The sequence below is a fragment of the Callospermophilus lateralis genome, chromosome 4, assembly GCF_048772815.1.
Source record: "Callospermophilus lateralis isolate mCalLat2 chromosome 4, mCalLat2.hap1, whole genome shotgun sequence".
NCBI classification, from domain to species: domain Eukaryota; kingdom Metazoa; phylum Chordata; class Mammalia; order Rodentia; family Sciuridae; genus Callospermophilus; species Callospermophilus lateralis.
In genome coordinates this window covers 110,189,189-110,208,113 of record NC_135308.1, presented here as the reverse complement: position 1 = coordinate 110,208,113, position 18,925 = coordinate 110,189,189, and the positions used below count along the sequence as shown (strand labels likewise).

The window sequence follows — 18,925 nt, the reverse complement described above, 5'->3', positions numbered from 1 at the left end:
CCTAGCTAGGCTCATTCCCTATACCCACTCCTCAGGAGGCGCCACTATCCAGGCATCACCAAATCATCCCTTGTCTTTATCCTGTTGACACAGTGTAGCCCCAAATGAATCCCTAAGTGGGCCCTGGTTGCTCAGGCTCCATGAAAAAAAAAAAAAAAAGAACAAATGGTTGGTCAAGTGAGTTTGGAAAACCTCAGACACTGGAGAGCTTTCTTGAAAAATTCTCAGCACATAAGCATATTCAAGGCTCTGAGAAGTTGTGCAGTAAAAATACACTGTCCAACTTGGTTCAACCCAGCTTTTGTTTCTGTAACATCTCACCACATCAAAGAAGGAGGTTCCTGGGAGTACACTTTGGGAAATGCTGTCCTGGGGCAAGCTTGTAAATCAGTTAGCAAGTTCTTGTGAAATGTCTCTCAGTCTCTCTCACCCCTTCCCTTCAATCCAGCTGCTCCGCCCAGACCAGGCCCCAACTCCACATGGGGATTACTCCTAATAGCCTTCTAACTGGTCTAACTGCCTCGGTTTCTCCCTCCCCCATTCTGCGGGCTCTCTGCCACCCGGTTAATCTTTCCCAAACATCACTTTCCAGGCATTACTGGCAGAGAACACATAGGAGACTCGCCCTCCCTCGCAGCCTTATCACCAGGACTTCCCACACCCTACCTGCCACTCAGCTCAGGGCCCCTGCACACACCCACTTATTCCTCCCGAACTTTGGTTACTTGGCTTTAGCTATACCTCTTGCCTTGTGCATAGCCTTATCTGCTTTTCTTTTTCTCTGTGTGTATGTGTGTGTGTGTGTGTGTGTGTGTGTCTGTGTGTATGTGTTGGGGATTGAACCCAGGGCCTTATGCAATGCTAAGCACATGCTTTACCACTGAGCTGCATTCTCTTCTTTGAGCCACATACTCCAATCCTATCTGTCCTATAAATCCAGCTCAGAACACACCTTTCTTGTTGGCATCTTTTCAAAAATCTAATGCAGGCACTTTATGGTCCAGCTTCCCTGTCATGTTGATCCCATCTTCTGGCTCAGGCTACAGAGCATAGGGACAGTAAGTCCTGTCCCTGTGATTTCCCCACAGCACCCAGCACATGCTTAGTTTTACTAAGTATCTAGCTCAGAAAGCCCTTGATAATACATAATGATTACAGTCTTGGCACCAAGGTAAGAAGAGGAAGTCGTAACCACTGTAGGACTGGAGGAGTCAGGGCTGGGGGCCTGGGCCCAGGCAGGGAAGACAGGTTGAGCACTGACCCTCGCAAGCCTGCTGGCCACTCCGGAGGCTGTAGCCGGCTGTGCACATGCAGGAGCGGGTTGTCTCTGATGTGGGCAGGCAGAGCTGGGAGCAGTCACCATTGTTGACACTGCAGGGGTTGCTGCCCTCATGGTCTGGGGAAAGGAGGCAGGAGGAAGAGAGAAGGGTTAGATGGCCCTCCCAGAATCAGCTGCTCAGGGACAGGATGGTCACCACCTTTACCCTGGACCTGGTGGGGTCACCACCCAACTCAACACTCAGGTCTTCTGACCGCCCAGGCCTGGACCTTGTGACCAGGCTACTATAAACCTATAGGGCACCTTTGTGGGAATGAAGAAAAGGAAACCCTGTGGGTGGTGAGTGGAGCTTAACCCACTTTCATCCCCATTCATCCCATTTGCCCCATTGTTTTGGCAGGCTGCTTTTGGTGGCAGCTTGAAGCCTCTCTCTGGCTCCCAACCCCCTTGCCTGTGAAGCCTGGATACCAGGGCTCTTGTTCCCCCTGCTCACCCAACTGGATGCTCTCGTCATAGACCTTCATGTGCATCACCAGCGTGGTGCTGTTCCGCAAGACCACAGACCCTGAACCATCAGCCTTGTTGCATGTGCCCATCTTCTCTGACACCTGATCTGCCCACCACAGCTTGTCCCCTGAGGTGGCAGGAGGGAATGAGATCCTTAGGGAGGCCCCACACGTAGCTCTCCTGAAGGGCTTGATGTCCTGAAGTCATCAGACCTATCCCATAGGGTGACCCCCAGACCGGCACCCTGTTCCCAACAGATCTGGCCTGGCCAGCCCTGCTTCCATCCATCCCTACTCCCTCCCGGGCCCTCACCCATGATGGCCAGGGCAGTGGCCTTGCCCAGCTGGCTCCGCATGGTCTCAATGATCTCTAAACCACTCCCATCCAAGTTGCAGCGGTTGATGGTGTGGTTCCCCGAGCTGATCCAATACAGCTTGCTTTCAGGGAAGTCGATAGCCAGGCCTGAAAGAGGAAGGTGTCACTGCCAGGGAGCCTGGCACCAGGGTGGACCCAGGGCTGGGAACAGAGTATGTGTAAAGGGCATGTGGTTCTGGTGGGGAGGTTGGTGAGGACAGGCACTAAGATGGGGACTGTTGGGGTAAGAGGTAACTGAGAGATCCTGTGAGCATCTTTGGATGGAGGATTAGAGAAGGGCTATAGAGAAAGGGAGGGCCAGTTCGTACCCACAGGGCCCCTCTGGCCACTGAAGAGCAGGGTTCGATTGCTGCCGTCCATGTTGGCCATGCTGATGTTGTCGCCATCGGTCCAATAGAGCTTCCTGGAGGAGGATGTCGAGAGGGGAGGGTCACAGTCTTTTCTTTCCTGGCCCCACTCCCACGCTCCCCAGACCTGGGCCCTGGACTGACCCGCGCAGGGGGTGGACGACCAGGCCATGGGGCTGCTCCAGGCCCTGCACCACTGCATTCTTGAAGGAGCCATCCAGTCGGGCCACATTGATCTGCTTCTTGTTGGTATCGTAGCTCGTCCAGAACAGGTTTCGAGATACCCAGTCCACAGCTAGCCCATGGGCATTTGGCAAGTCTGGAGGAACAAGAAGAGGGTTGGTGGTTGGGTATTTTCAGGGCATAGGTCAAGAGGGGAACTGGAGTGCTTTCTGGAGAACAGGAGCCAGGAAATGTCAGATTGGAGCACTGAGAGGAAACAGAATCTGAAAAAGGAATATCAGGATCAAGAAGACCAGGAACAGGGGTAGGGGACCAGGGTCAGCAGCCAGGCTAGGGGGGCCACACCCACTAGTGGAGGGGTCAGGGCCAGGACAGAACCTGCAGAAACGACTGTCTCCACGCCTGTGCCATTGATGAAGGCCCGCTTGATGGCTTGTGTTCTCACATCAGACCAGTAGACACGCTGCTCGCGGGCGTCGTAATCTAGCACTGTGACGTTGTCAATGTCAGGCACCGTGAAGGAGATGATGTAGTTGTAGTAGGGGGCGTCCAGGTCTACACCCCGGATTTCCATCTGACGTGCGTACAGCAGAAACTTCTTAAACTCTGTGGGTGTGAGGCCAGTCACTGAGGGTGGTCCCCTGCCTCCAGGCTGCCCATCCACCCGATTAGGGTCTGTTCCTCTTGAGGTTCCCTCCACCCTTGCCTTTGGGGAAGCAGCCCTGCCAGAGGTAGCCTCCCGACAGGATTACAGCTTCTTCTCTCAGTGCTTATCACCTGGGCCCCTCCTTCTGAGACCCTTCTTGGCAGGGACTTAACCTTTGCTTAAACCAGGAGTCCTAGGTGCCTTAGACCACCCCTTCAGCCTCAGTTTACTCCTGGTCCTGAGGGAGGGGCTTCCCTACCATAGCAGGTGGTGTTGTCCTTGTGGAGCTTCATGAGGTGGGGACAGGCACAGGAGACAGTCCGGTTGTAGTTGATGAGGCACAGATGGGAGCAGGGGCCCCGGCCCCCATTGGCCTCACATGGATTGGGAGCTGGGGGAAGGGAAGGAAGAAAAGCAGTAAGAATATTTTGTGATTTTTTGGTCCTTACATGGCCTTTCTCAGCGGGACCAGCCCCTCCTTGCCCACTCTCACTCCGTGTTTCAGCATCTGCTGCTGCTAGACCTTCATCTGTTGCTAAAAAACTGGCTCACCCCTGCTGTCCTGACAGACCCCTCCCATCTCATGCCTGAGAGACCCCAGGCCCCTTACCCATGGGCTGCCGGGAGGGATGATACACTTGCAGGTCGAAGGGCTGGGTGTTGGTCCTTTGTACCACAGTGACATTGTGGCCGGTCCACTTGTTAGCCTTGGCCAGCGTGTTGGTTCGCCAGTCGGTCCAGTACACCTCCCCCCCATACAGCGTCACTGCAAATGGGTGTGATAGGAACTCGTGTCCCCGAAGCACCTCCATGTGACCGGAGCCGTCGTAACGGGCTGAGTATATGGCATCTGACCTGAGAGTGTGGTCGGGCAGAGTGAGGATGCTGGCTGAGATCACAACCTTCAGAGCACCCTGCTCAGGGGCACCCCCGCTCCTATGCCAGGCCCACTGCCCTCCCAAATAAGCACATGAGGGCATAGGAACCAAGATGTGGGAATCTGGCAGGTCTAGGTTCCTACTCTCCCATTCCCTAAGGGAATTTTCTGGCTCCCTTCTCCCCAGGCCAGCGGTTAGCACACAGGGCTTTGTACAAGTGAAGAAAAGGTGCCCTTTCTGGGCAGACTAACTGGGAAGGCTCCCTTGCTCTGGGTAGAAAGCACAGATTGTGAGAGGAGAGTCAGGCTTAGATGACTTTGGCGACAGCCTTGCTTCTGACCTCTCCAACCTGCCTCCTCCGCTCAGCTGTCTCTCACCATAGTCCTCTTCCTACAGTGCTGGGTCCTCTGCCACCTGCTTCTGGTTCTAGACCCCCTGAATCTTTTCATTAACCTCGTCCCTGCAGGTCCTGATGCTCCTGACTTGGCCTCCCAAGGGCACTGACCTGGCATCGATCCACAGGATGCGCTTCTCCAAGTAGTCCACAGTGAGCCCATTGGGCCAGCCCCCAGAACCTGTTTCCCGGTGAACAGTGCGGCGCCCTGCCCCACTCATGGAGGCTGCTTCGATGCGGGGCAGGCTAGCATCCCAGTCTGTCCAAAACAGGATCCTGGGAATGGGGAGGGGGTTAGGAGGTCCAAAATTGGGTGCCAGTGGTAGGACCACAGGTAAAAGGTAGAAGGGGGGCCAATTACACGAAGAAGACAAGTGTCTTTGGCTAGGCTGAATGGGACTTCAGGGGGCCCGTGGGCCAGAATGGGGCTGGACAGTGTCCTCACCCATCCCGAGGATCCAGTGCAATTGCCCTTGGGTGTTCAATGTCACCAGCCAGCAGAGTAGTCCGGAGGGTTCCATCTAGCTTGGCCACTTCAATCTGGTCCAGATTACTTTCCACCCAGTAAATGTTGCCTGCAATCCAGTCTACGGCCAGGCCCTCGGGTGTGGCCAGGCCATACTGTATCACCACCTCGAAGCTGGTCAGGGCTGGAGAAGAGGTTTGTGGGGAGTTAGAGTCTCCTGGGTTGGGTGGGGTGAACACGTGAATCCTAGAACTCCTCAATGATTCACCCTCAACCATGATACCTCTGCTAATCCCTCTGATTAGCCCAGATCCAACAGTGGACTTCCTGACACCCCCATTCTCCTCACCCAGGCAGGAAGTCAAGCAGAGAGGAGAAGCCTGGTGGTGGGGGAGCCACCTTCTGCATGCAACTGTCTAAAGGGCCAATGTAGAGGAGGGTGTCAGAGCAGAGGGTGGAGGTTTTTGGGGACAGACCTGGATTCAATATGAAGACAGTGTTTTCTAGAAGTCAACCCACAGAATGTCCTGAAGATCTTTTAATACTAATACATACGTTTATACCTCATTACTTAGAAGCTATTGCACTGTATGAAAATTATCATAACTTCCTTAGCCATTCCCCTGTTGATGGATATCTGAGATGGTTTCAAGTTTCCTTTATTATGGACAACAGATTCCTTTAGTAAAATGTGCCTTTTCTGAATCTTTGCTCAGATGTCACTTTCTAGGGAATCCTCCTTAACCACACAATTTAAAACAGCCTGTCCTGATCATTGCTGTCTTTCCATGGCCCGGAAGTACAGCAGGTGCTCAACACAGAGCCTGCAATGGTTCAGGCTGCCATGGGACAGAGGCTCAGGTACTCCACCCCTAACTGGCTTTTTCCTCTCAAGTTGACAATTCCAGGACTTGGGGAGCCAAGCTCCCGGCCACTCCAAAGAAAGGCTGATCATTTTGTTAATTATCAGGCTGGCAGCTCTGCTGACGATAATTATGGGGCATCAGGCACTGAGACCCACAGCAAAATCTAACCCAATTAACAGGAATATGGGGGATGGGGAGCTAAGGCCTCTGCCTGGGGCCACCTGGATCTGTATGCAACCCTGGAGTCAGTTGGAGGCATGGCCAGGGAGTCACCTCCATTGTCCAGCAGTTTCCCACGGTAGATCTTGTCCTCCACCACGTCAGTCCAGTAGAGTGCGCTCTGACTGAGGTGGAAGTCCAGGGCGATGGTGTTGCGCAGGCCGGGCACCAGGACACTGTAGTCCCCTTTGTGAAGGTCAATGCGTCGGATCTCATGGCGGTTGGAGAATATGATGAATGGCTTGAAGGGGTCTAGGGTGGGAGGGATGTGATGGGGTCAATGAGGGGCTTGCTGCTGCCTGTTTCACCCTGTCTAGGTGCAAGCAGGATCTCTGTTGGCTCTGGCACTAGGGCCCAGATGAAACACTCAGCCTTTGGCATTTGGTGGCCACCCAAACCCAGTTCACTGCAGACCAGCGGCCTGCCTCAGCCTGCCTGGCCTGCTCGGCCACCCTCCGCCGTGTCTTACCCAGGCTGCGGCAACTCTCGCCGTCAGGCTCCAGGACCCAGCCCTCATAGCAGGAGCACTTCACACTGAACTTGTTCTGGTCACACTTTTGGCTGCACTTGAGGTGCTTGGCACAGTAGCTCTGAATCTGGCAGGTATGATTGTCAGGCCCCAGCTCCATGCCCAGAGGGCACGAACACACAATGCCTTCGCCAGGTGCCACCGAGCAGTTGTGGCTGCAGCCACCGTTATTCAGAGAGCACTGGTCTGGGATGGGAGGGAAGGCAGGGGACAGGCCCAGGGTCAGAACTGGAAGGAGGTAGGACTACAATCCTGCTGGGCCCCAAGCCCTGTGTAGGGGCTCAGGGCCAATCCCTGGCACCCCTCCCACAGCCCACTTCTTCTCCATGCCTGCTAAGCCTCTGCCCCAACGCTTGCCAGCCTCCCTCAGAGCCAGGGTTGGGACCCAGCACCCAACAGCTGGGACCCCCCTTTCGCTTCTCCCCACTTCTCCCTCTGTAGTCTCTATTTCCTTGTCCCTTCTCAGGCTTGCAGTTGGGAGCCCAACTTCATGCCTCCTTCCTGGTGGGGGGTCTTTGGGTCCAGACCCTTCCCCCTGGCTTTCCTGGTTGAGGTGATTTGGGTGGGTGTGGCCGGGAATATTCTGCCCTGAGTCCTCTGACACACCCTGTAACCGCCAGTCCTGACTGGTGTGTCAGCAGTTTCTCTGTCAGTCCCAGCCAGCCTTATCTCCTACTCTTCTTTCAAGGAGCGGGGTCCCTGCCTGGTTCGGAGGACAGATAAGGCTGTTCTGCTCCTTACCCCAAGTCACGCGGTGCAGACTTCCTAACCCACCACCACTCCTCCAACCTCATTTCTTTGGAACTTGAATGTCCACCCCCCTCCCCCACCTTCTTAATCACTCTGAAGCTATACCGAATGTCCTTGGGAATCCACTTAAATCTCCACCTCACAAAGACGCCTGCACTGACCATCAGCACGCTGCTCCGTGCCTGCATCCCACAGGCCGGAGCCTCCCTGCCCTTTGGTATGACTGTGGGTGAGGGATTTGCACCTGTGGGCAGGTTACCGAACCTCTCTGTGCCTGTCTCCATTTTCCCACCAGTGAAATGGATATGTAATGGTCCCTGCCTCCCAGGGCTGCTCCATGGAGTAAATGCTGTTAACGTTGTGGGATACTTGGCACCATGGCACCGTGAGCCCTACATCTACACAGGCCATTGGTGGCTGCTCTGGGTGCTGCTGGCTCTTAGCCCCAAACTCCTCCCCACTCCCCTGACCCTGGGTCTCACCGCAGAGCTCGCCCTCATCCGAGCCATCTCCACAGTCGTCATTCCCATCGCACAGCTTGTCAGGAGGCAGGCAGACTGAGGTATTGTTGGCACAGGGGTGCGAGGGTGGCCTGCAGGCCAAGGACTCACAGTTCTCCTCATCTGAGTTATCTTCACAGTCACTGTCACCATCACACACCCACGCTTTGCTGATGCACCGAGCTGAGGAATGGGTGCAGTATGAGCAGCCAGGACAGTGGAGTGGGACCCCTCGTTGCCTTTCTTCCCAGTCCTAGTGGGCTTCTCTAATAGGGTCATCACTGCAGTGTCTGGGGGCCCCTAGGAACCCTGAGGCTTTTTCTGTCAAATTCACATGGCCAACGAAGAAGGCAGGAAGTGCTGAAGCTCAACTCTGGTCACGGTTTTGTTCCCGGAGGGTCCTGTGCAGGCCCTGGCCCCTTCATGCTTCCTCCAGTGTGTGATGCCTTTTGTGTCACAATGTCCCCACTCCCACCCCACACAGTAGTGCTGTCCCCCTGCCACTGCTCTATTCTCCAGATGCTCTCCTCCTGCCCATGTCACCCCCCTGGCAGGTTCCCTCCAAGTCTCTTCACCTGAGTCTTTGCAGCCAAACTTGACATTTGGGTCACAGACATGGGTCACTCCCTCACAGCTCTTCTCATCACTGGAATCCATGCAGTCAGTGTCCCCATCACAGCGCCACCTCAGGGGGATGCATAGTCCATCCAGCCGGCACTGGAACTCATCAGTGTGGCAGCCACCAGGGGGTCTTGTGGCTGCAGGGGGACAGGAGAGGTTGTCAGGAGGGGGAGGAGCTCCCGGTCAGCTTCCCCCTGCCCCTCCCACTATGCCCAGCCTGGAGTTCTGAGTTGAGGCAGCCTGGAGAGTCCTGTGAGCCATGCTGATGCCCCTGGAAGCACTAACTTGGTACCAGAAGCAGATGTTACACCTTCAAGGACACAGCGACCACCCTGTCTGATGTCCCCATTTTACACAAGTGATGGCAACTGGATAGGCGATTTGCCAGGTCAGAGTTCCAATGCCTCCCACCTTAGCCTGTTTCTCTCATTCATCCTACAAACATCTCCTGAGTGCTGGCTGTGTACCAGGCACAGTCCAAGGTACAGGCTGTAACTGAGACAAAAAGTCCTTGCCCCAGTGGAGCTCAGGTCCCAGTGGGGAGGAGACAATGAGGACGGCACACAGATCTAGGTAATGACACATGCTGTGGAGACAAAGCCAGGTAGGGCTCCAGCAGGGTGGGATGATAGTTTAGATAAGGTGAGGGGAGGCCTCTGGGCAGGAGGCACTTGAAGTGAGAACCAGTTGTATGGACACCTGGACACACTCCAGGCAAAGGGGACCGCTGGTGCCTCCCTGAGACAGGGCTACTCCACCTACTCAGAAAATGCCCAGGAGGCGGACTGGAGACCCATGGCAGGAGCACAGGTCAGAGGTAGGGGAAGGGGCCCTGCAGGCTTTGTCATTTATTTCAGCTGTGTAGGGAACCAATGCACAGGCCAGCACTGGGGCAGGACTAGCTGTTCCACCAGGATGGCTCTGGCTGCTGGGCCGGGACCTGACTGGGGGCCAGGAGTGCAGCAGACACACCACCCTCGTAAGAAGCACATATGGCTGGGTGCTGGGCTGAGCCTTGTACTCGGACCACTGTGGCCCCGCACCTCCACCTTCCCCGCCACGGACAGGCTGATGCTCTCATCTCAGTAGCAGCCTCTGAGCTCACTTCCCTTCCTCAGGCCCCTGAATCTCTTTTTAATCTAATCACCTTCCAGGTTTGCCTTCCTAAAATGCCTCCCCCATCACGTCACCTTCCACAGGTCCCCAGTGCCACCCGACAAGACTCTGCCTGACTCTCCTCTGCTGTTATAATCTGCCCACTTTGGGGACAGCCTCAGGAGCCTTCTCTGCAGCCTGACTGGTCTGCCTGACCCTACCATCGCCCTATGGAAGGGCTCAGGTTCCCCTCAGTCTTTAACTACTGGCTTCTCCAGTGCACTCCCCTCCCCCATTAGAAGTCCTGCCCTCTTGTCCTTTTACCCTGAGTCAAATCCCTCACCACATCCTTTCAAATGGTCCCAGACCATCCCAGGTCAGAACCAGAGTTCACCATCACTACCAGTCGGGACGCCCCTGATGCCATGTGCCAGGCCTCACCAGTCGCGTCTCATTTCACAGCAGAGGAAGCCTAGGTTTATAGTCCAGGTTCGTCTGGCCATTGGGAAGGGCCAGGGAGTTCTTTCCCTATACCACACAGCCTCTAGGGGCCCCTTTTTAGAAACTCAAGGCACTAACACCTGTCCCCATCATTGAGACCTTTTCAGAGGTGGCCCTGGAGACTCGGTTACTGTTTCCCAAGCCTCCTGTGACCTTCCTGGCCCTCCCTCCCAGGCTGGGCTCACAGCAGGTGCTCAGTGCTGCTCAGTGCTCCTACTTGTGTGGGAACATGGCTTCACTCCCTAAGGCAGAGTTTGTAGGCTGGCAGGCTATGGGCCAGATGAGGCCTGCAGAAAGGTTTTAGCCTGTGGTGTTTTTAAAAACTTTTCAAATCAACCACCAATGGTTATGGCCTGAATTTAGCCCATCATACCTATGAATGGTGCCTTATTTGGAAACAGTATTTTTGCCAATGATCAATTTAAAATGAGGTCATTAGGGTGGGGCTTAATTAATGATCCGTATCCTTATATAAAGAGAAAACTGGACTCAGAGACAGACACACAGGGAAGACACCATGTAAAGAGAAGCGGGTAAGGCATCTACATGTCAAGGAATGCCAAAAGTCACCAGAAAACCAGTGGAAGCGAGGAGACAGGCCTGGACCAGGTGCTCCCTTCTAGCCCCAGAAGGAGCAGCCCTGTTGACCGTCTGATCTTGGACCCCTAACCATCTGAACTGTGAGACAAGGTATTTCTGTTGTCTAAGTCACTCAGTTTGTGGTCTTTGTGACAGACGCCCTAGGAAACTAATATGCCAGTGTTAAAAATCTGGGTGGATTTCACACAAAAATCAGCATTTCTGATTTTCTTGAAGCCAGGGCAACTCTGGTCTGCATTCTTCCATGGCAACAATCAGCCAGAACTAAGAGACCAACATACGTAGAGAGGACCTGTGCAGTTCCAGGAAACAGCCCCCGCACTCCCAGGAGCACTGGAGACCTGGGTATCTGGAGCCTCACTGAGCCAACCCCTCTCCCCTCTGGTTCCCTTGTGCTCACTCATCCCTACCTACTAGCACCCTTTTTTTCAATTTATTGTTTACCAAACACAGCTTTGTGCTGAATGCTCTTTACACAATCTCACTAAAGCCCCATATCAGCGCTGTGATGTCAGTGCTATTATTACCCCCCTTTGCAGAGGAAATTCAGAGGCCCACGGAGATTAAGTAGCTTGCCCAAGGCCACTCAGATAATAAGTTGCAGAACTGGAGCTCAAACCCAAGGCCACCCAACTTCGAAGCCCGTGATCTTAGCAGTGTGTGGCAATAATTTGTTGGCAATCTCCCTCTCCCACAGGACTGGAACTTCCTGAAGGACAGATAGAGCCAGGTCTCAGCTATCTTGGGTTTCCAGACGCTGACCAACCCACAGCGAGGTGGGCAGATGGATGGATGGGCCAAGGAGCCCATCTCACCCCACCCTGCAGGTCCCCAGGTGCCCACCCTGGTTGGTGCAGTTGGCGTGTGTCTCATCGCTGTAGTCCCCGCAGTCATTGTCCCCATCACAGGTCCAGTGCTCAGGGATGCAGCGGCCGCTGTTACACTTGAACTGGGTACTAGAGCAGGAGTGGCTGCAGCCAGCCTCATCACTGTTGTCCCCACAGTCATTGTCTGGGGGGAGAAGGGGAGAGGCAAGAAGGAGATCAGCAGAGCAGCCTTCTCTGTGACCCCAGCTTGGCCCCCTCCACCTCCTCATTCCCACCCACAGATACCCCCAACCTCCCACTGAGAAAATAACAAACAGAAAAGACACAGAAACTGCATAGACTGCAGCATGCACCATGGCCCATGGGGCGGGGGCAGGGTGGGCTCCAGGAGGGCCCCTTCCTCAGTCTCAGAAAGGCTGGGGTGGGAAAGGAGATGTTGCTTTCCCTTTTCAGTGGGGGGTGTGGGAACAGGGTCTGCTTGCTTTGGAGGGACGGGCAGGGGTTTCTGAGATTTGGGAGGCAGAGGTAGGCAGAATGGGCCTCTCTGCTGGGCTGAAGAGGGTTTCATGAGGGCCCCAGTCTGAGTGTGGGCACCCCAGGCACATGACTGGGTGCTAGCTCTCAGGGGCCTGCCTGCAGCTGGGAAGGTCGGGGTGTTCTGGAGAAGGTGTCTGAGCCTGGATGAATGAACACCCTGTCTTCTGGGCCCTGGGCTAGAGGCTGCTGAAATTCCCCCACATCCATAGGACACATGGGAAGGCTGGGGTTTGGCTGTCCCTCTTGGGTCGTGTTCCTGTTCCTTTTCCAGTTAATTTGCTTCCCCAACTCTCTCCTCCCCCACATCCTGGCCTTCTCCTCACCATCTCTCTGTCATCTCTCCTTTGAGTGGTCCCCTCTGTCCTTTCCACTTCCTCCTCATCCACTGTTTTCTTTCTGGTTTTTTCCCCCTTTTCTCCTCTCTGCTGCTTTTCCTTCGTATCTGACTACAGCTCTGGGGCAGGGGGCCTGGGGATCCTGGGGAGCAGTTGGGGCTCTGGGGTGATGGTGCATGTGCTTCTATGCACTGACCGGCAGGCTCAGGACAGGTCTTTTCGTCAGAGCCGTCCCCACAATCCTTCTCTGAAACACAGAAACCGCCAGGGCAACCATTGGCACGCGAGACCCAGCAAGGAGGAGGGCAACATGGCGCCGACCCACCCATCTGCACATGCGAGCCAGGGCTGGAGCCACTGGGGCAGCACATCACAACATGACACCACACCAGACACGACAGATCCCAAGATGACACACACACAACAGTCACCTGTGCACACATTTATACATGTGGAGGCCCCTGCAACTTGGGGCTGACATCACCTGGTCCATGGCTGACTGCCAAGTGGGCTTCCGGCCTGGAGCCCAGAGCCTAGGGTCTGTACCAAGGGCCCCAGAAAATGGGGGGTTATAGGAAAAAAGGAGTCAGGCTCTCATTGCTCTGTCCTTCTTGCTCATCTCACCCTGGCCCCTGAGCCCTGTCAGAGGGTGGGCAGCTCAGGCCCTGCTAGGGGCAGAAACAGTGCTAACAGACGATGGGTAGGGCCTCCCTTCAGTCAGCCTTGGTTTCCTATGGCATTTCTGGCTCCTTTTTGCTTTCAGCCAACCCAGCAGGACTTCTGTGTACTGGAGGGAGCCCCAGCTCTTGATTCTAAAGCTTCTTTCCTCCCTAACCAGGATCTGGATGTGGCTTCTAACTTTCCTAGGAATGGGGGTGGGTGACTGGAGGCAAGCTCTTACCATTGTCACATCGCCAGTTGATGTTGATACATCTGCCATTGTTACAGGTAAACTGCGTCAGAGGAAAACAGGTAGGATACGCTGTCAGGGAGAAAGGATAGCCGAGTAAGGCCCTCAAGATCACACAACATTCAGGCATCAAACAGGGGGCCCTCCCATAACCAGCAGCCTGTAGGCCACTCGGATGGGGAAGGAAGGCCAGGTGCTCAGCAGGAAACTGCTCCCTCATTCCTACCAGGCACCCTTACAGGCCCTGGGCTAAGTGCTTTGTGTGCTTGAGCACCCTGAGCCCCTACATCAGTGCTGTGATGTCAGTGCTGTTATTGGCCCCATTTGACAAATGAAACCCATGGAGGCCATGGAGATGAAGTAACTTGCTCAAGGCCACCAAGGTACTAAGGTGCAGGATCTCTCCAGGCCCCGACCCCAGGGCATGGGTTCATGGGCTTCCTCTGCCCGCCACCAGGCCCAGCCTGGCCTTTCTACTGTCCGTCTCACCACAAGAGGCTGATTCATCAGAGCGGTCCCCACAGTCATCATCCAGATCGCAGGTCCAGGAGATGGGGATGCAGCGTCCACTGGCACAGGAGAACTGGTTGGGTGGGCAGGTACGAGCTGGGGGACGGGGAGAGGTAGGAGTGCTTATAGCCCTGACCTTCTCTTAGTCCTTTTCTTCCCTGATTATTTGCCTTTATTCTCCGCCTTTGGAGACCCTTATTCCCCAGGGCTCAAAACCCTTCCTCTTGGAGAAGTTCGAAACCATCTATATGGTCTCATGAGACCATCTATACGGTTTCACGAGACCATCTATATGGTCTCTTGTCTCATCTCTCAAGAGGCCTCTTGTGTCCTTCACAAAGAGGATCGCCCTGCCTTGCTGCTCTTCTCCAATCTGGGGCTCCCCCGCCCCCCAGTTCCCTGACAGCAGAGCCCTGCCAGCCTTCCAGGGAAGGGGCAGACTTGCCTTCTCCCAAGCTCCATCCCCTCTGCCCTCGAGGTCCTGAACTTTTTCATTTCTCCCCGAGGTTTCTCTGTCTTCCCAGGCTTGGCTGCCCACTTGCCCTACCCCCATTCCACACCTGAACAAGTGGCATTGGACTCGTCCTCACTGTTTCCACAGTCGTTGTCCCCATCACAGAGCCAGCGGTTGGGGATGCATCGGTTGTTCTCACACTTGAATCGGTCTGAAGGGCAGGTGTGCTGATCTGGGGAGGGGACAGGTGTGGGGTGAGAGGGTGTGACCCCAGTTCTCTATCTGCCCAGTCAGGGACAGGTGCTTCCAGAGCCTTCTGCCTGCTATCCAACAGGTGGGGGGTTCAGGGGGTGGGGACACTCACGGCAGAGAGCTGGGGCCTCATCACTGTTGTCCAGGCAGTCATTGTCTCCATCACATTTCCAGCGCTCCTGGACACAGCGGCTGTTGGCACAGGCGAACTCGCCTGGCTGGCACTGGGGTGGGGGCACGTAGGATGGGTTCGCTGTGGGCACCACAGGAATGTGAGGGGGAAGGTCAGACCCAGGTTAAGCCCCCTGTATGTTTTTTTGTTTTACTATGTTTTATTAAATAATAATAATAATTATTATTATTATCATCATCATCATCAGTGGTGCTGGAGATCAAACCCAGGGCATGCCAGGCAACCACTCCACCCCTGAGCCACATTCCCAGCCCCTTACTATGTTTTAATAATATACAGAGTAATTATCCCTAGTACATGAATCTTCATGAACAAATTATCCGGATGGAAGCTACAATTGTTTCTCAAGAAACACTGTTGATGTTTACTTAGTAATTTTTGTACTTTGACATAGCCCAAGCATAAAACAGCTTCCAAGAGAGTCCCATACTTTTCTCACTACCAAGCAGCCCTTTCTGCCCCTGCTCTTTGCCCTTTCCCCTTGGAAGTCATCTCGGGGATTCCCAGGACCCTGTCCTGGTCTCTGGACCTTTTTTTTTTTTGCAGATGTATCTACCCCACCAGCAGAAGTGAAGACAGGCTTCAGAACTCTGCAGGCTCCACCCTTCCTGTCTCCAACACAGTTGTTACACATCACCATCTGTTTTAGCCTTCTTAACAGTGAAATCACTGTGTCCTCTGTCTACATTCACATTGGTAAGTGCAAAAATCCAGGAGCACAGTGTCAGCCCCTGTCTCCCAGGCCCTACATCTGTGCACTTTCCATTTCTGACCCAATCTATCCATCTCCAACCTATGAAATTTTCCCTGGGTCCTATGGGTGGCTATTTTCTCTCCTTATGCCATGAACCACTAGCCTGGAGGTAGATGTGTGTCCTCCTTGCATCTCACTAGTGCTTCCTGTGTATTCTTTCTCTCCCTTTTCTAAAAAAATCAGTGTTGACTTTCACATTATTAGACTATGCCAACCTCTATTTGTACAGGGTTCCCAGGTTGCTGGTGAACTCAATGTCCACCAAGATGACCTTCATTACCCTGGCCCCTCCGTGCCTCACCCTCCTCTGCTGTTACTCTCTCTCCATCTTAGCTGAACACTAAATTCCACTAACCCTTTTCACTCCTGGGAGTCTGCTGTACGGAAATCATCCAGAATATGGGAAGACAAGATGAGAGTAATGGCAGAGTGGGAATTAAGAAATGGGTTCTTGGGGCTGGGGTTGTGGCTCAGCGGTAGAGTGCTCGCCTAGCATGTGCTAGGCTCTGGTTTCGATCCTCAGCACCACATAAAAATAAATAAACAAAATAAAGGTATTGTGTACAACTAAGAAATAAATATTAAAAAAAAAAAGAAATGGGCTCTGCCGGGCATGGTGATGCATGCACACCTATAATCCCAGGAGGCTAAGGCAGGAGGATTGTGAGTTCAAAACCAGCTCCAGCAACTAAGTGAGGCCCTAAGCAACTCAGCAAGACCCTGTCTCTAAATAAAATATTTTTAAAAAGGCTGGGGATGTAGGCTTGGTGGTTGAGCACTCCTGGGTTTGATCTCCAGTACAAAAAAAAAAAAAAAAAAGAAATGGGCTCTGAGTCAGACTTATGTTTGAATGCTGCTCTAACTTTGTGCCTTGGTTTCTTTATTTGTAAAGTGGAAATAATAAAAACACCTTCCCCACAAGGATGTTTTAAGGACTAAGTTACTGCATGAGAAAGACTCATAATAGTGCTCTGCACAGAGTATGTGCTCAATAAATGCCGGCTGTTATTATTATAACAAAAAAAAAACAAAACTGGAAACAATCTAAACATCCAACAGTAGAGAAATGGCTGAACAAAATATGGAACACTACTAAATGAAATATATTTTAGCCATTAAAAATGCTGCTTATGTGTTCATGACATACTGCCAAGTGACAAAAGCAGGACACAGAACAGCATGTGCAGCACAATTCCATTTATGTAAAAGTAATGCAGAGAGAAATGTTTGGGAGGATGCTCCCCAAAATGGCAACAGTGCTTATCTAGGGGTGGTAGAATTTGGGGTGATTTGTACTTTCTGCCTTACATTTTTATATACTTCATATTTATTTCTTGCTACAATGAACATGGCCCACTTTTATTTTTAAAACCTTTTTTGTAGTGCTAGGTATCAAATCCTTACCTACTGAGCTACATCCCCAGACTCCCCTTTTATTCATTTATTTATTTAAAAAATTATTTTAAAAATTTTTAGTTGTATATGGACACAATAGTTTTACTTTATTTATTTATGTGGTGCTGAGGATCGAACCCAATGCCCCACACATGAGAGGCAAGTGGTCTACCACTGAGCAGGACCCCAGCCCCTCCCCTTTTATTTTTAACAACAGGGATATATAAACAATGCAATAAGGGCCAGGGATGTTGTTCAGTGGTAAAACACTTGCCTAGCAGGTGGGCTTGATCCCCAACATTGCAATAAAAAAATAAATTAAATAACACAATAATAACACAGAAAATACTATTATTACACATGAGTCAAAAATGCTGAAGAGGCCAGGCACAGTAGTGCATGCTTATAATCCCAGAGACTCAGGAGCCTGAGGCAGGGGGATCTCAAGTTCCTGGCCAGCCTCAGCAACTCAGTGAGACCTTGCCTCAGAAAAAAAAGGGGGAAGGCAGGGGTTGGTAGAAGATATTTCATGTATAGCTATGATGATAGCTGTGTTAAAAACAAGAGTGTAGGGCTAGGGTTGTAGCTCAGAGGTAGAGCACTTGCTTAGCATGTGTGAGGTACTGGGTTTGATTCTCAGCACCGCATATAAATAAATAAATAAAGGTATAAACATACAATGACATTAAAAAACAAAGCAAAAAACAGTATAACCGGGCTGGGGATGTGGCTCAAGCTGTAGTGCGCTCGCCTGGCATGCGTGCGGCCTGGGGTTCGATCCTCAGCACCACATACAAACAAAGATGTTGTGTCCGCCAAAAAACTAAAAAATAAATATTTTTTAAAAACACAGTATAACCCATCTAAAAAGGATGGTGTGTAATTTACCACCATGCTAACAATATGGTGGGTATTTGATGGTGAGCTTTGGGCTTTTTTGCTCTCTAATTTCCAATATTTTGAACTACTATTATTTTACTTTGATAATGGGGAATTAAAGTTAAAAGGAGTTAAGAATATTTTCTTCCATAGTTGTCCTGTTTCTCACTCAGTTTCTCTTGATCTTCATAACCTTTCACATTCCGCCATCCCTCAGGCCCCTTGAACCCTCCCAGCCCCCAGAACCTTCTCTCACCCCCATGCCTGGCTTCCTAAAGGCCCCACAGGGTCCTTCTGCCTCTCCTGCCCTCTCTGTGACATCCGTCTGGTGGGGTCTGCTTCCCAATCCATCCCACCAGGCCCCTTGTACCCAAGCAAGTGACGCCGTCGGTGCCCAACACTTGGTCCTCAGCACAAGCACACTGGCGGCTCCCAGGGGTGGCCAAGCACAGGCTGCTGCAGCCGCCATTGTTCACCCGGCATTTGTTGGTACCCACTGTTGGGGAGGAATCACAGGGAGGCATATGGGAAGGACAGAACAGGGATGGGTGCAGCAGCATCAGGAAAGGTTAGGAGGGGAGGGGAGGGGATTGGCAAGGAGACACATAAAATGAGGAGACAGAAGAGGAAAGAAATATCAAAAGAACAAAGGGCATGTTGACATGGGGCAAGGAGAGAAACAGGAACAGAGAGTCAAACTGGGTTGGGAGACGTCTCAATATCCATTCCACCATCTAGGTACCACCCTGCCCCCAGCCCCAGCCAAAGTGGGTACCTTGTTGCTGCTGGGCATCATACATGCGGATCTCAAAGATAGGGGGACGCTCGCTGCGCAGAAGAGTGACAATCGGGGGTGTGCCTCCTGTGCCCCGTTCTAAGCGGTAGACACTGCCACTCCGGTATTCAGTCCAAAAGAGGTAGTTGCCATGGTGACACAGGCCAAATGCATGGTTCAGCTCAGGACCCTCATACACAATCTAGAAATGGAGGGGATGTTTCTGAGGAGTTGGGAAGACAAGGGGGTATGCCTGAGGGAGGCCCGGGGAGATAAATGTTACATACATTCATTTGTTTATGTTCGGGGCCTTGCCTTTGTTTTTCCCATTAGCCTGGTGCTCTGGCT

At 52.7% G+C, this 18,925-nt stretch overlaps 1 protein-coding gene across 1 annotated transcript in view; it reads right to left on the bottom strand.

The window, feature by feature from the left end:
• Positions 1-18,925, bottom strand: part of Lrp1 (LDL receptor related protein 1) — an 80,311-nt gene that overhangs the window by 29,468 nt on the left and 31,918 nt on the right. The window contains exons 14-34 of the mRNA XM_076854739.1: positions 18,578-18,779; positions 18,173-18,298; positions 14,694-14,834; positions 14,436-14,561; positions 13,855-13,971; positions 13,357-13,437; positions 11,600-11,767; positions 8,515-8,697; positions 7,922-8,122; positions 6,630-6,875; positions 6,215-6,412; positions 5,055-5,259; positions 4,721-4,885; positions 3,948-4,192; positions 3,597-3,728; positions 3,070-3,297; positions 2,653-2,827; positions 2,470-2,564; positions 2,099-2,248; positions 1,773-1,913; positions 1,262-1,396 (exon numbers count right to left, since the gene is read on the bottom strand). Coding sequence (XP_076710854.1) covers positions 1,262-1,396; positions 1,773-1,913; positions 2,099-2,248; positions 2,470-2,564; positions 2,653-2,827; positions 3,070-3,297; positions 3,597-3,728; positions 3,948-4,192; positions 4,721-4,885; positions 5,055-5,259; positions 6,215-6,412; positions 6,630-6,875; positions 7,922-8,122; positions 8,515-8,697; positions 11,600-11,767; positions 13,357-13,437; positions 13,855-13,971; positions 14,436-14,561; positions 14,694-14,834; positions 18,173-18,298; positions 18,578-18,779 — 3,460 coding nt within the window. The remainder of the gene's footprint in view (positions 1-1,261; positions 1,397-1,772; positions 1,914-2,098; positions 2,249-2,469; positions 2,565-2,652; positions 2,828-3,069; positions 3,298-3,596; positions 3,729-3,947; positions 4,193-4,720; positions 4,886-5,054; positions 5,260-6,214; positions 6,413-6,629; positions 6,876-7,921; positions 8,123-8,514; positions 8,698-11,599; positions 11,768-13,356; positions 13,438-13,854; positions 13,972-14,435; positions 14,562-14,693; positions 14,835-18,172; positions 18,299-18,577; positions 18,780-18,925) is intronic.